General features: G+C 43.3%; 1 protein-coding gene across 1 annotated transcript in view; it reads left to right on the top strand.

Moving 5' to 3' along the window:
• Positions 1-16,726, top strand: part of dnah9 (dynein, axonemal, heavy chain 9) — a 563,627-nt gene that overhangs the window by 59,691 nt on the left and 487,210 nt on the right. The window contains exons 12-17 of the mRNA XM_078570706.1: positions 58-184; positions 5,250-5,505; positions 6,256-6,497; positions 8,507-8,642; positions 10,911-11,107; positions 14,536-14,960. Of these exons, the coding sequence (XP_078426832.1) occupies positions 58-184; positions 5,250-5,505; positions 6,256-6,497; positions 8,507-8,642; positions 10,911-11,107; positions 14,536-14,960 (1,383 nt within the window). The remainder of the gene's footprint in view (positions 1-57; positions 185-5,249; positions 5,506-6,255; positions 6,498-8,506; positions 8,643-10,910; positions 11,108-14,535; positions 14,961-16,726) is intronic.

Below are 16,726 nucleotides of genomic sequence, written 5' to 3'. Positions count from 1 at the left end.
AATTCATCTTCCCGCATTTGCTTTTTGTCACTTTGAAATCTCTTCATTTTTTTTTAGGTATGAAGCAAAGCTGTATTTAGAATGGTCTGAGACTGTTGCTCAGAAGTCTCAGTTTAATCTGACTCAACCTCTCATCAAACGAGATCCAGAGACAAAACTCATCTCAGTGAACTTTGATCCTCAGGTAATTTATTTAGAGACTGTCACTTGTTGCAGTTGGGGTGCCGTTCAGGATGGGTGGTTACTTGCCAAGTATTTTCCCTGTGCTCTGTTCCCCTCTCTTTATTCATGGTGTGTCAGAATACTCAACCAATAATGCACGTGCAGCAGTCGTGCTGAGGTGTGGGAAATGCTGAGCAGATGCAACAGGGTGGGGGCAGTGGATTAACACTCTGCTTTCTTTTTTATCTATTCCTTTACTGGTGTCGCTGGCTAGGCCGGCATTTATTGCCTATCCCTAATTGCCCTTGAGAAGGTGGTGGTGGATCGACTTAGGACAAGGGGTAAGCCATTTAGCCCATCCAGCCTGCTCCGCCATTCAATAAGACCATGGCTGATTTAGTTGCGTCTCAACTCCGCTTTGCCCTCTGCTGCCCTTAGCCCTTGACTCACTTGTCTATCAATAATCTGTCTAGCTCTGCCTTGAATAAATTCAGCGACCCAGCCTCCACTACTCCCTGGGGACGAGAATTCCACATACTAAGGACCCTTTAAGAGAAAACATCTCTCCCCAGTTCCATCTTAAATGGTCGACCTCTTCTTCTTAAACTGGGCTAAGAACCCAATGAACAGCCAGCCAGCGTGAAAGGTGCACTGAAAGGCTCAGAGCTGCCGGGTTGGGGGTGGGAGGAGGGTGAGCGCTGAAGTCTGTGCGGGTGCCGGGGAGCGCTCACAGAGAGCTCCCTCAAGGCAGAGAGCTGCTTCAGGGAGCTGAAGAATTTTAAACCCTTAAACAAAGATTTCAAAATCCGGGAAAAAATTTCCACTGACCTGAGCATGTTGACGATAAAAATTCTGCCCAAACATTTTTTATTTTTTAAAAAGTTATTATCGGAAACCTCATCCAGCCCTTGGATGAGGTTTCCTCAAAAATCCAAAAGCCGCCTGGCCGATTTGCCCGCCTGCCAACCCTAAGGTTGGACAGGTAGCGAAAAATAGCAGTTAATTAATTGATTAATGGCCTTAATAGGCCTCTCAATTGTTGGCAGGTGCGCTGCAGACTCTCACGCGTGCCCGCCGACCAAAATATCATGTGCTATTTCAAGCTCGAGCATGGCAGGTGTGTGCTCGCACACCGAGCGGAAAACTCTGCCCTATATGTTTTAATAAGATCACCTCTCATTTTCCTAAATTCAAATGGGGATAGGCCCAACCTGTACCACTCTTTCACCTAGGAGCTGAGCCTGAGTCTAGACCAGATCAACGGCCATAAGTCTCTTCTCTCCCTCTTGAGTGTCTTGCGTGGAACAAATTTGGACAATTTCAATCTAGTTCCAAATGTGTTTGGGCCCAAATCACCACACTGCCTACTAATTGGCACAAGCCAACAGCCTTACTTAGAAGTGCCATGTTATGAGAATGGGAAATTATATTGGGTCTGTGGGATGTATCCTTCTGAATTTTGAGTTAAGGCAATTTTTTGGGGGGGGGTAGAGAAGAGAGAGAGCTGTACTCTCCACTTGACATGAGCTGTACCAAACCTGGACTGCTTTTGTTATCAGCTGCTTAAGGTGGAAAGTATTTCAGCACTTATCAATGACTCTCTGTGCTTTATGAATATAGCAAGACATAAAGTCATGTGTTGGAGAGAGGAGGATGATGCTCCCCTGTGACATTGATTGATTGTTGAGCAGTTATTACTTTTTGAGCTTGCGCTTTATTCATGGATCCAATGTGACTTTAGGCGAGAGTTTCTCTGGCAGATGGAGGGATGAAAGTCAAAAAAGCAAAGCAGTTTGTTAAACAATTTGCTTGTCTGATCTTGACTCTCCCTAGTTTGCTCCGTGAAATTTCCAGACTCTCGTGGGATCTGATTCAAAGCCAGTAACCTTATAATGGCACAGATGGAGATTTTGAAAATATTAACCTGACCTAACCAAACAGTCTCAGTCTCAGTGGGATGGACTCAGTTCTCTCTTTACTCATCCCTACTCTAGTCACGCGTAGCTACAGGTCTAAGTAGCAGCACTGGTAGAATATTATGAAAAAAAACCCCCACAATGATTGGAATGAATCCTAAAGAAAATAGGTGATATGAATCCATAATAATTGGTGGCTGTAAGTGTAATACAAATAAGCTTAAAATCTTTTGTCTGAATCTCCAGATTAGATTGTATCTTCAAAATTACTTATATTAAAAAATGTTTTCTTGACATTTACCCCAGATTTTCTAACAACATTATTCACTCTTCATATGTCAGTCAAACTGTACGAGTGCCCTGGGTTAGGTGTTGGTTCACCTTTTGAAGCAGTGGGCTGGATTTATGAGTCACAGCTAATGAATAGGTCATGTCTTTTTAAATTACATTTGAGAGAGCAGAACCATGCTTAAACATTACACCCTACTCTCAATCCATTTATCACTAGTTTGAAACCCTGTCATTTATGCCCTTTGCTTATGTCTTTCTGCCTTTTCTTTATTTCTTCCTATATCCTCATTCCACTTATTCTCTTTCTCCCATTACTTCTCTCCACCCACCTTCACAATTTTCTCTTCTCATGGCTCTTATTTTCCTTTTGTTTCTCTCTTTGTCTACGTATTTGGGGACATAAATATGATCAGAAGGAATAGAAGCAGCAGTGGCCATTTGGCCCATAGACTCTTCTTCACCATTCAGTAAGATCATGGTTGATCTGAATGTGGCCTTAATGGGGGCTTTGTCACCCATAACCCTTGACTCCCTTGTCAACCAAAAATCTATCTAATTCAGCCTCGAATATATTCAATGACTCAACCTCCGCTGCTGTCTGTGGAAGAGAATTCCAAAGACTAATGACCCCCTGAGATAAGAAATTCCTCCTCATCCCATCTTAAATGGGAGACTCCTTATCCTTAAATTGTGTCCCCAGTTCTGATTCTGCCACAAGAGGAAACATCCTCTCAGCATCTACCCTGTCAAGCTCCTTCAGAATCTTACGTGTTTCAATAAGCTCGCCTCTCATCTTTCTAAAAGGGAACAATGGCAACAAGATTCGTCTCAATTGTAGCAGCAGCATAAAAATTCAGGTGGAGATGTGGGTCGGGACAGTAGGTACAAAGATATGCAGCAGGAGCATCCACCAACCGGCCTGCATCTAACCTCTGTATGTCTGACTAACTGATGGCTCCTGTACAGTGCTGCAGATAAGTGAGGAGATGTGAGCAGTATTAAATAGAACTTACTCATCTTTGCGATCGGAGAGAGAAAAAAACACCAGAAGAAGCTGTTCGTCTGCTGGTGGGACTGTGGGAATTAAAAACAAATGCATTAGACAATAGTATTGCCAGCTGTCTTAGCAGGAATGTAGGAAGCATACATAGCTTCTAGTCCTATAATATCCTCTCCAGCTGGCTGCTGCATCAGGGACCCTCCATACTGCAGGACCCAGTGGGAGCAAAGAACAGCATGCTGGGGACTGAGAGCCACAAGCCATCTCACTGTGCCTTTTCTAAATTAGCTCACCATGCTGTTCAATTTTAGTTTTAAATTCCCATGGCTGTGCCGACAGATGTTGTATCTGCCCCTGTGTTTCTGGGGCGCTGACCGATTTTTACTCCTCTGCCCACTTCACATAAGGGTGGCACAGGGCTGGAGGATTCACTCAGGGGAGATGCTACCATCCCGATAACACTAAGGGATTTGACATAATGGGGGATTAACGTTTCAGGTTTCTTTTCCCTCCTTATCAGGAGGAGCCTGAACTATTATCATCACTTAGCAGCTCCCAGCAGTGTGATAGCAGAGACTGGAAAATCCCACCACTGAATTCACGGGTGCAGACCTAAGTTTTTTTTTATATTCATTCATTGGATGTGGGCGTCGCTGGCTAGGCCAGCATTTATTGCCCTTGTCCTTGTTCAGAGGGTATTTAAGAGTCAACCACATTACTGTGTCACATGTAGGCCAGACCAGGCAATGTAAGGACAGCAGAATTCCTTCCCTAAAGGTCATTAGTGAAGCAGATGGGTTTTTACAACAATTGACAGTGATTTGATGGTCACCATACAAAATTATTAGACTTTTAATTCCAGAATTTTATTGAATTCAAATTCCACCATCTGACATGGTGGGAATCAAACCCTGGTCCCTAGAGCATTACTCTGGGTCTCTGGAGTACTAGTGCCAGTGACAATACCGCTATGCCATCGCCTCCCCTACTATTATGTAATACCATGCTGCACTCCACCATCCTCTTGATACTGCTTCAGTTCCATGCGCCTCTTCTGTTTTTGTGTCGACAGTTTGTGTCAGTGTGGGCCAATTTGTTGGCCAGAATGTTGCCATCGGCGTACAGGGGCGGGCCCGACACGCAAAATGACGCTCGATGATGTCGGGCGTGCGTCCCGACGTCATTGCGCGTCATTTCGATATTTCGTTCGGCAGGCGTGTGCCAGAGGCAGCTGCGCACCCGCCGAACTGTCAACGGCCTATTAAGGCCATTAAAAACCCAATTAAAGTTGTTAGCAAAGCTGCCCGACCAACCTCGAGGCTGGCGGGCAGGCGAAGAACCCAAGCGGCCTTCGCGTTTCTCAGGAAAACTCACCCGTGGGCGGGATGAGGTTTCCTGAACGGTTCATAAAATTATTAATTAAATTTTGCACAATTCACAAACATGTCCCAGCTCATGTGACACTGTCACACGATGGGACATGTTTAAATAACTTTTTTCCTCCTTTATTAAAAAGTTTTACTCTCAACTTAATCTCCCCCGCCCGCTCCCACCCAGCCCGCCCGACATAGGTAAGATGCAGCCTGTTGTCTGTGCCTGTGATGTGTAGCAACTGTTGCACAAGAGAACTGACAATTTATAATATAACAGCAGCAACCTGCAGGGAATTATGAGCAGCATTAATTTCCATTACACTTTAGAGCCAGACTAATGTGAAACTCATGTTATTTTGCATTGGTTTAAAACTATGTGGCCTTCATCAAGGTGCTCCAATTTCAAATCGAATTCTCCAGGGGGGGAAACCTGAGAGAAAAATGAATATTTACCAGTCATGTTCATGATCTTTCTCTTCCATCTTGGCTGTTCTGTGCAATTCACAGCTGGTCTCCGTCTTACGAGAGGTCAAATACTTAGAGGCACATCACACCGAAAAGATTCCTGACACTGCAGCTGCAATCTATGCCTTGAAAGAATCATACCGACGCTATGTGGCCATTTTGGAGCTGACCACAAACTGGTACAACAAGGTCCTAAAATCTGTCCTGGGGGTGGAGTTTCCTCTCATAGAGGAGCAGGTGCAGCAGATTGACTCCAAAATAAAGGAGGCAGAAAAGTCGCTGAACTGGAAGAATGAAGGTACTGACTGAATTTGCACTGAACTTAAAATGTAGAGCGGATGTCATGGGAGGACTGTTGTTGTGAATGAACCACGAACTTGGCAGAACTGAATGTTCTGTTAACCTGGAAGGATAGACAAGTTTGAAATTCGAAATCCTGTATCCCGATTAAAAGAAACCATTTCTTGCTGTTGGGGGAGAAAGGGTGAGACTTCTTAAGAAGATTTTGACTTCTGCCAGGAAAGAGAATCTCTGGGAATGCCTGATTGATGGGGAAACCTATAGAAAGCCAAGTTTTTCGGAGAGTTGCTAGAGTTGGTTTTATTTGCTGCTGTTTAGGGAAAGGATATATATGCTCGTCTTTCTTGCACAGTTTCTCACGCACTGTTAGTGCCCCAGTCATAAAGTTTCTGCTACTCTGTTGACAAGTTGATCACCTTGCATTTCCCCCAAGAGCCAACCTTTTCCTTTCGAAACCGCTAATAAGGCGGTTTTATTTAGTCCTGAGGTACTGAGGTAGCATTTCCTTAAGATGAACAATCACTTCAGTGAAATTGATCAGAAACTCACTCGAGCTTGACTGTAGCATGTTAAAACATAACAATGTATTATAATAACAGGTAAAAACCTGAGTGGTGTGAAATAATAATTAGCAAGAGAAGAGAAGGAAATCTAGATGAATTGATGCCTATCACTGAACAAACCTAATAAATAACAATGTGTCAGGGTCTCACTCTGCTTAATACATTCTTGTTAAATATTTTCTAAGGGATCTGGGATTACATCCAAACAGTCCGGGATATGGTTCATGACTTGGAGTGCCGAGTACAGAAAGCAAAAGACAATGTGGATGCAATGCTGACTATTATGAAGACATGGGTGTCTCCTGTTTTTGAAAGGAAGGATGGGAAAAAGGATGCCCTCCTCAATCTGGATGACAAAAAGGAAAGGCTTGAGAAACGTTACAGTTTTATTCAACAAACGGGTGAAAAAATCCACTCATTGCTGAAGGTACGGTGAGATCAGAACTCCGATCCAAAAGAGAAAATTTAACAGAATGAAAAACTTTCTAATTGAGCCTCTGGACTGTTTTAGTCTTAGTTGAGGCCCTGTAAATATTTTAAGTGAATCCCTCACACCATTCTTTACAAAATACGTAACTGTAATGTCAAGTAAATGCCGACAAGGTGGCAGATAAAATGTTAGATTCCCATCATACAGTCTGAATAACTTGAACGCTGAATGACATTAAAATCTGCTTAGGTAATACCTTCATACAATAATGCATAATCCAGAACCAATCGAAACTGCTTCCTCTGAAAAAATGACTGGTATATTTCAGTTATCAATTTTGGATTATTCCAGTTTTTCATTTGGTTTCTGCTATAGTCTCTATCTGATTAAGTTTCTGCTCAGTTACTAGATGGTGGATGCTGATCCACTCCACTTTCTGCTTACATCTAGGATTCAAAATTGTCCCAAAATTCTATTGAGGGTGGTCTTGAAAAGCGTGAGGGTCCTAACAAAAGGTTTTCCATCCAGTAAGTGGTAGGGAGATGAGGAAAGAGGAGAGCCCCAAAAAAAGGTGGTAGAGATAAACAGGGGAAAATGGTACCAGAGAACTGCAGCTACCAGCATACCTCATAGAGTTTGCTAGATGTGATGTCTCTCTCTCCAAAGGCACATCACACTTACTTATGTCCAGTGAACTTAACTGCAGATTGGTAATAGCCACGGCAAAGCTACCACCCTCAGGTGTGCACAGTCTTACCTCTTAAAAATGAATTTTTAAAAAGTGAAGAATCCTCACTTCTAATGACAAATTTTCCACTCACTGACATCATCCGAATGCCCTGAATTACCAATTCTCAAATCTTCAGGTGTGATGTCTTGGAGCCACCTGATCCCTAAAGATAACCCAACAAAACCCTTCTGACTGACTAAACGGAATCAGAAAAGCTTCAAGAAAAGCTTTCAGAATAAGCCTCAAGACATTGCCACAAACCTATCTGTGAAATGCTCTTTAAATGACTTTCTGTAAACAGTCATGGGTGTCCATTTTATTTGGATATGTAGATGGCTGTACCCTATATCAATGTAAACATGGGGAATTCTGTGGATATCTAAATAATACGACTGGGCCTAATTTTCATATAATTAACTGAAAAATGATCGTCATTCCTAATGCCAGCACAAACCCTGTCCAAAAATTTGAAAGGGTGCTGAATGGGAGGAAATCTTGCATGGAATTTTGCAGTAAGGAAACAGGCCACTTGACCCTATGTTGGTGTTTAAGCTGCACGTGTGCTCCCTCTCACTCTACTTTATCTCACCCTATGAACATATCCTTCTAGCTCTTCCCCTCTCATGTGCTTATCTAAGGTCCCCTTTCGATGCATCTGTTTTCTTCAGTCACTCGATGTAGTACTGAGCTTTACATTCTCACCATCTGGCATAATGGGTCTCTGCCCATTTTTCTATCCAATCGTACCCAACTTTATGCCCATTAATAACTGATAATCTAACTATAGTGGATGCTTTCCTGGCCTGAGCTAATAGATCTGCTTTTGTTATATTTGGGCCTTCAGGAATTACAAAGTTCAATAGATATATTAGAAACATGCATTTGCATGAAGAGTCTCAAGATTCCATTTTCTCCAGTGTGGCCCAGTTGCTATAGGGTTAGGCTGACTGCTGGCCCAGCCCTGCTGGAGCCTGATGCAGGTCCCTGCGTCGGGACTGTTTAAGCGCTGCAGGGTGAGCTCTTCGTGGGAAATCAGCCACTAGGAGTGAGGAAGAGGGTAGGGTGTATCAACAGGACAGGGTATGTGTTGTTCAAAGGGGCTGAAGGGCCCCAGGCAAGTTTAATACTGGGATTCGGACTAAGCTGAGACATAAAAAAAAAGGGAAGATTTTAGAATATCTCAAAGTGCGGTAACAGATCTGCTCTTATTAAACACATGACTTATTATTGTTTGGCTTATTATTCATGACTGTTATAATAATTTATAACTCAACAGGAAAATCTGAGTCTGTTCCAAGCAGATGAAACTTCGAATATCTGGAAGGCATATGTTGACTACATCGATGAAATGGTTATTGATGGTTTCTTCAATGCTATCGAATACTCTCTGAATTACTTAGTAGAAAATACTGGTGAGAATCAGAAAATCCTTCTTAATCACTAATATGTAGTGACCACATAATAAAGAATGGTCAACTTGTTTAGTTTTTTTAAAATCATAGGTTCCCTTCTTGTCTTTGCTAATCCCTGTTTTCCATCTTTTCCTTTCAGCAACTTGTGACAATTTTCAACTCACAGAGTTTCTCTTCCTTCTCACAAATTGCTGGGTCATTTACACACTAATTACATTGTGCACCTTATACCTGTGGCTATTTTTAGCAAAAACAATCTTCCTTGCTACAATTTCTTGTTGGGAGATGTTTCTACAAGAGTTGGCATTCCCTCTGGTACTTCACCCAGCCAGCCACCTTTCATTCGTGTTACAGAGTGGTGGTCCTCCTACTGCTGATACCTCGTGAAGCCATGTTTATGCCTAACATATTCTTGGTAACTCACTTGATACAATGCAAAGTTTTCCTGATCTGCAAAACCACCATCCCACTCTCCTGTAGGAGTTGCCTCAGGCAACATTGCCTGGGTTTTGCTATTCTTGATTGATTCACGCTATTTTTAATGACTACACAAGACGTACATTTTTTTGTTGGGGCGTTCAGTTGCAGATACATTCAATTACTGGTATTATTGATTTACTAGTTTTGGTAGTAGTTGGATTTGGTGAGGCTTCAATGACTACTTTTAGTGCAGGCTGCACAACTATTATTTGAGAAAATACTTATCAAGCTGCCGTGGTAGCTTTCAGATCCAGGAGCTTTTATAGGGTGCCTCAGTGTAAGAGGAGCATATATTTACTAAGATGGCTGCATATTCATGTCCCAAGTACTCTACCATCCAGGAAAAAGGCTCAGTGCATTCAGATATACATCCACAACTACACATGGGAAGAGAAGGTAAACTCCAGAGATCTTTTTGGGCTAATTGGTAAAGCATGCTTTCAATAACTACATTTACCCATTCAGTCTTATCACAGATTCCTTCCGTAGCTAAGGAGCAGATTTAAACTACAATAAGTTATTTCGTAAATGCACAGAACTCACAAGCCTTTGTTTGGAGAGATAAAGCTTCGCACCAATCCTTAGGTAGTTTTTTTTTTGGAAATAATTTTTCAGTTAAACCCAATACCAAATTAAAATTTGGCAAATTGAGTATCAAAAACTCAAACAAAAACAGAAAACGCCGGAAAAACTCAGCCGGTCTAGCAGCATCTGTGGAGAGAGAAACAGAGTTAACATTTTGAGTCTGTATGACCGGATCATATGGACTCGAAACGTTAACTCTGTTTCTCTCTCCACAGATGCTGCCAGACCTGCTGAGTTTTTCCAGCATTTTCTGTGTTTGTTTCATATTTCCAGCATCCGCAGTATTTTGCTTTTATCAAAAGCTCATCTCTTTCTGGAATCTTCCTTGGAATAATCAGAGCCCATTTTACTTGCACAGTTGCCAATATGTGGCGAATTCTTTTCCAGGTTGTCTAAAAGATAATTTCCAAAAGCAGTTTATACATTTTTAAGAAATATTATCTTCACCAAACAGCTAGTGACACCGAGTACTCCATTGTGCCTGAAAGGTGTGTGTAGGTTCCCCAAACGTTTCTGCAGCATTTGCAAACTCCTGCTTTTGTGTGGGAAAGTGTCAGGTTACATACCGTGGATATGCCCATCTTACACTATAAAGGAAGTACCACCTCAATATTCAAAGCTTCCTGTTAGCCTCTCTCAAGTTAACACAGAGCTGTTTAACTATAGATGTTTCAGCATCCTTGCTGTCTTTTGGGATCTTACTGTTGCCTTTTCTGGTTAAAGATCAGAGGGCATGTATTTCAGAACAAAGCCTGGTACAAAGAAGAATAAGAGAAGGTCAACTGTCATGTGAATTTTCTAAATGTACAGTGTTGTTAAGTAACTTTATTTCTCCACAGAATGATTGAAGTGCCAAAAAGTGAGGAAAGCCATGCTTATGTTAGGCAGTTAGACATTTCATGATTAGTTTTGGCTGCTTGCACTCATGATCCTCAAGCCTGCCCTGGATTGTGGGCAGGCATCTGTACCAATGCATCGCTTAGTCTGGTATTCAATTGATGTAATTGGGATGATAGAATATGTGGGATAACTTTTAGTCCTTATGAAGAAGTGAGGTTACCCTTGAGCATTCACAAATGAAATGTTTGAAAATTCTGCTTGTATTCCTAATGAACTGACATCATAAGCTGCCGATTTTTAATGGGGAATTCCCACTCTCATGTCAGCCCCACCCCCCTATTATTCTCCTTCTGTTTTGTATAGAGCCTAAAGCCGGATTTGCACCACTGTTTGAAGCCCAGTTAGACTTGGTCTCCCCAGACTTAGTCTTCTGTCCATCTCTTGAGATTGGCACCAACGACAGCTTCTACGACATGGTAGATGGACTGATTAATGATGTCTTCAGAATTTCATCCCTGATGCCCAGGTTGGCAGAGCACAGCAGTTTTCCTCACTACCAGGTAAGCTTCTCCACTAAGTATGAGCTCAATATCAGACTGTTTGTCTGATATTGTTTGTTCATTTTAATCTAACTCACCAGGGAACCATGGGGATTGCATATAGTGCCAGTTTCACATGCTACATATTATTACTCTCCATTGAGTTTAAGGGCATGTTTGGCTAAAATTGCCCCGTTTAGCATCTTGAAATGCTCTTTCCTTGCTGTGTCTAAAGAAATTAGAATATACTACAAATATTTGTAAAAGTTGAATTTTTGAGACCAGCTTCTTTTGGCTAAAAGTCATGGTGTCAATGTTTACATGGGTAATGTTTTTGAGGGATTGACATGTGTGCTTGATTTGGACCCAAAAAATACATCACAATGGACTAAAGTTAAAAACAGCACTAAAGAACTCTTATTCAGCACTAAAGTAATCACTTAGTAGCAAAGAACTTGAGTACTGAAGTATTTGAGTATATTGCCTCAACCAATCACTTGCCAACCAGTCAGCACCCTTTTTTCATGTAGTATCAATTGTTGTTCCCTTTGAAATTTGGCATTATTGCATCTATCCTGCTCAGTGCAAGATGAAAAGCTTTGACTGTATCTCTCTTTTTCAGCGATACTAAAGAATTCATATTAATTCTCTAACATTTATTTATTTTATAACATTACAAACTATATACATCTCATCCAACACAATATAAACATAGGCCATGTGAATTAACTGCAACACCTCACATTGAAACCCTTTGAAATCGCTCTGATCACGATCTGAATCACCAAGCAATACGTCCCAATAGCCTGGGTTACATAACATCATCATATGAATCTTCCTCGTCTTCATCATCATCATCTGCAGCATTGGTCGTACTGATAACTTTGGCATCATCATTCCACAAGTAATCATCCTTGGTATGATCGTTGAGTGCATTTGATATTCATATTTTAGAATTTTTTTTTGACAATTTCGGGATCAAATTCATTCCACGCGTCTATGACCCACTGGCACAATGTTGCTATTGAGGGTGCTCGCATGTTTTTTCGTAACACTTGTAAGACCGCTGTGAATAACTGCCACGTTGGTGTTGGTTGGTCTCACATCATGGGCTATATTGTTGAATAGGTGGGATTTGAACAGGTCCCAGACGAGCAAACCTTTCTCTTTGCGTAGTCCTCCTGGTCTCAAATTCCACACTTCTTTGATCCATTGCTTGCAACTGCCTTCATCCATCCAGCCTTTCTCATGAACATGGTTGACAGTGCCTTTCTGACAGTTCTCTTTGGGGAGAGATTTGCGCTTGAATATTCCCATCAGCTTTAATTTTGCGCCATCCGTCATACAAGATGGAACCACTGTGAACCGCATCTTCTCATGGCCAGTTGGCTTTACAGGGAGGGTTTTTTTCACCACTCTTGGTAACGCTCTTGTTTGCTGGCATGTTGAAGTTCATCAGTATTTCAGCATATTTCCAATGCAGGCCCATTGAAACACATTCTTCTCTTGATGTTGGATGACAGAATGGTGGAATTTGATGTTTTCATTGAGTTCAGGTGGCAGATGCCGTGAAGCTTTTTGTTTTCTGACAGAGCACTAAATTGTGCATTTTCATGAATCTTGTGCACTACCTGGCACTGAACGTGAATTCTGAAATTCAGTGTCAGATTGTCACTCTGTGCCCAATTGCCTTTGTGGACTTTCTTCCATGCCTGTTTTGCCCGACCTTCCGACTCAGGCTGGGCGAAATTCAGGCAATGCAACTCATCCCTGATGCCCAGCGTCGAAATCCAACTCCGTCAAATTGAAGGAGGACACACCCCCCAGGTAAGTTAAAGGTCCTGTTGAAACTGACAGGCCAGGGAGAAGGTAAGTGTCTCAGGTAAGTGGATAGGATTTGGGAGGTTGGAGGGATCGGAGGTCGGGGGCGTGGGGGAGGTGTTGCCTCTGGGGAGGCAGTGAGGGTGGGGGGCCTGTGTGTGTTGGACATCGGGTGGTGGGGGGTGGAAGAGGTGGGGGCGTTGGACATTGAGGGGAGGTGGTGGGCAGGGTGGGGGGGGGTGTCAGGCGTCGGGGAGGGTGGGAGAACATCAGACCTCGGAGGGGTGGGGGGGTTGGAGGTCGGTGTGGTGGGTGGGGGTGTGTGTGTGGGGGGGGGGGGTGGGTGGGGGGCAGAGGTCAGGTAGTTGGGGGGTCGGGTCGGGGCTGGAGTGGTGAGAGTCAGCCTCGCGGCAGGGGAGAGGATTCCCTTGCGGGCGGAGGGTATCCCATGGGGGGTTCAGGGGGCTGGGCAATACTATGGGGGTGTGGTCAGTCAGGGTTTGTGGGGAGTCCCTGGGGGTTAGGGGTGCTGTGGGAGTCCGGTGGGGTGTGGGGTGGGTGGGGGCGGGGTCGGTGTGGGTCTGTGCAATAGTTACCCAGAGGTTAGAAGAGTTTTAATTCTTTTTTTTCTGAGTAACTATTGGTGTAATCCTGTCAGATCCATCCAAAGTTTGTGATCTAAAACCGTGTTTTCAGATGGTTCCCAGCACAGGGCAATTGCCCAGAGGAAGTTTCAGCTTCTGGGCAATTGCCGCCTAAACCCTTACCTGTGAAGTTCCGAGAGGGGTTCCCCAGCACAACCCCCAATCCGATGCTAGGAAGGTCGGAAGCTACGGCCCATCGTCTTTCTTCACCTCTCTGAGGGTGTGAGTCAGTTGTCTCTGCAGATGATAATATGAGCATTTTGCCAATGCTTGTTCACCCATTCTGCCACTTTTTTTCTCCAGTTTAAATTTGGCTGTGTACGTGTTTTTCTCCCTCAAAAGCATCATATGGTACACATTAGCATCGTTGATTGGCTGCGGGATTACCACTAGAATTGCTGCAGGGAAAGTCCAAATGTTGCCGTGCATGGCTTTAAATGAATGAACTGTAGTAATCACTGGTAAATAATTTATAATCCCAATGCGGTTTGATCACCGAAAAGCTAGGGTCGACTTTTCCATAAGGTAGATGAAAAATTATGTTCTTGAGTCGACTTTTATATAAGTAAATCTAGTAATTTTCCTCTTGCACCTTTCCAATCAGAAATTAAAACTAGAATAGGCAAACATTAAGTAACATAAGAAGATGTGATTTTGCAGTGTAGTTTAGATAGTTAGGTATTGCCTGTAACATTTAATGTACTTTTAGAGAATGCAATATTGTGGTAATCATGCCAAAAATGGGAAGTAAAGTAACTTAAACCAAACTTGATAAACGGCTAGAGGTGAAGATGAGCTCTTTCCTCCCCCCACCACCCCCTTATGTGGTATTGCAGTCAGAAGCAGCTGTGCTGAGATTGCTGTGAAACCTTGGGTTGGTGGTTTTCACAGCTGCCTTGCTTTGTTGCTGCATTTCTTTGAGCACTTTGTCTTGTTGTTCCTTGTGTCTTAGTTGTTTTCTGATTCTGGAAACCTTGCTCTCAGGCTGATATGGAAGACATGGCTGACCTGATAGACATGCGTCAACAACTGATGGACAGCATTCAACACGTCATGGCAAAATGCTGCAATTATCAAAACTCCTTTGACCAGTATGCTTATCTGTGGGTCGACGATCGCAAGGAGTTTATGCGTCAATTCCTTCTCTATGGGCACGTTCTCACTGCTGAAGAAATTGAGGCACATGCAGAAGATGGTGTACCAGAAAGCCCCCCAACACTCGAGCAGTATAAGGAACAGGTAGACTCTTATGAGAAGATCTATGATGAGGTGAATCATCTAGAGCCCATCAACATATTTGATGGCTGGATGCGAATTGATGCCAGGCCATTCAAGTGTGCCTTGTTGAATATCATTAAGAAGTGGAGCCTTATGTTCAAACAGCACCTGATTGACCATGTAACAAACAGGTAAGGTTCAACTTACTCCTGGTAAAACTCTTGAGAATAGGCATAAATGACCATATAGCAGGCTTTGAAATTCAACTGTCCAATGCATTTCTTTTTAAACTCATTTGTGGGATGTGAGCATTGTAGTATATTGAAAATTGCATTGTGCATTTTGTCTACTTAAGGCTACCATATACGCGCACACCAGCAGAGGGAGTCTAGAAAGGAAATTAAAAAGGCATCCATGTTTTAACAGCATATGCTTTTCTGATTCTAAATGCTTCTGGCTGAATATCTTCACAGGCATCACAAGAAAGGCCAGCATTTATTGCCCACCCTATTTTCAATGTGGCTTGAGAAGGTTGTGGTGAGCCTTCTTGACCCACTGCAATTCTTATGGTGTTGGTGCACCCATAATGTTGTTAGCAAGGGAATTCCAAGATTTTGACCCAGAATATCTGTTGAGGGTTTATTTCCATTGGAGATGAGGATTGGAAACCTGGTGTCTGATTTTCCCCTTAGAGTCAGGAGCCATGCGTCAAGCCATACACCCCCCACCCACTCCCCATGCCCTCTCATATCTGGCATGACCCCTTCAAGTCCCCTCATATTCCCCCATGCCCCTTCCATCCCCCCTTATATCCTGCATGCTCTCTCCATGCCCCTTCTACCTCCATGCCCTTCATATGCCCCATGCTACCCCCATGCCCCTTCCGTGCACCCTATACAACCTCCATACCCATTCTTCCGATATTCACTATGTATAGAACCAATGAGCCATTGGCAAGTCTTTGAAATGCTCCTGCGACTGACAAAATAAGCAAGCATGCTTGGAAAATCTCCTTTGAGAAAATATTGGCTCATCTTACAACCTCATAAAAGTGTCATTCAGAGTTATTCATAGTATCAATGACGAAAGCTTTAATCCGCTTAACACCTCTTAATCTTTTCCAAATAAACAAACAGGCATTAGAAAACCTCATGCCATTTGGAAATCCAGGAATATGACATCTACTGGTTCCCCTTTATCTACCCGATGGGTTGCATCCTCAAAAAACTCTAATAAATTTGTCAAACGCCGATTTCCCTTTCATAAAACCATGATGGCTTTGGGCGGAATTTTCTGTGCCCGCTGGTGTCGGGCATGTTTGGCGGCGTGAACGGACAACATGGCAAGAAGGCCAAAAATTGGTTTTCCAACCCCCCCCTGCAATTAAAGTGCTCAGGACATTGAGATGAGCGCGATGTGGGAAGGACCTGCGTGCATGGGAGAGTGCTAGCACGAGGCTCTGAAAGGGCCTGCCACACACACACACCTCACCCTCCAGAATCACCCATGGGCCAACTGTGTGCAGCTGAACTGCTAGTGGGAGGGTGGTCAGGTTGGGGGGGAGTGGGGTCGGGGTGCAGTGGGAGGACTCACTAAGCTCGTCAATGAGGCTGAAAGGCACCAATACACATTATTCAGTGAAAGTGAATATATTTTGAGATTGTAAAGTGACAAAATGTGTTCACCTGTGCAACCAACTGTGATCAGAAATTCTTAACTTTTAAATGCCTTGGACTTCTAGGTGCTGCCCTGATGTCTGCAGCAGGGTGGAGACAGCCTGCGCAATGGTGGGCCCTGTTGCCTCTGATGACTTTGGTGTGGGTCCTTTGGAGGGCTGAGACCTTGGAGGGAGCAGCTGGTCCCAGCTTGCTTTGGCTGTCCCCCTGTGGGCCAGCTGCTCCCTCTGCGGTGACAGAGGACGAGGTTGAGGGGGTCACAGGCAAAGTGGACTCGGAAG

Source organism: Cetorhinus maximus, chromosome 24 (assembly GCF_964194155.1).
Source record: "Cetorhinus maximus chromosome 24, sCetMax3.hap1.1, whole genome shotgun sequence".
Taxonomy (NCBI): Eukaryota; Metazoa; Chordata; class Chondrichthyes; order Lamniformes; family Cetorhinidae; genus Cetorhinus; species Cetorhinus maximus.
This window is presented reverse-complemented; position numbering and strand designations above follow the sequence as displayed.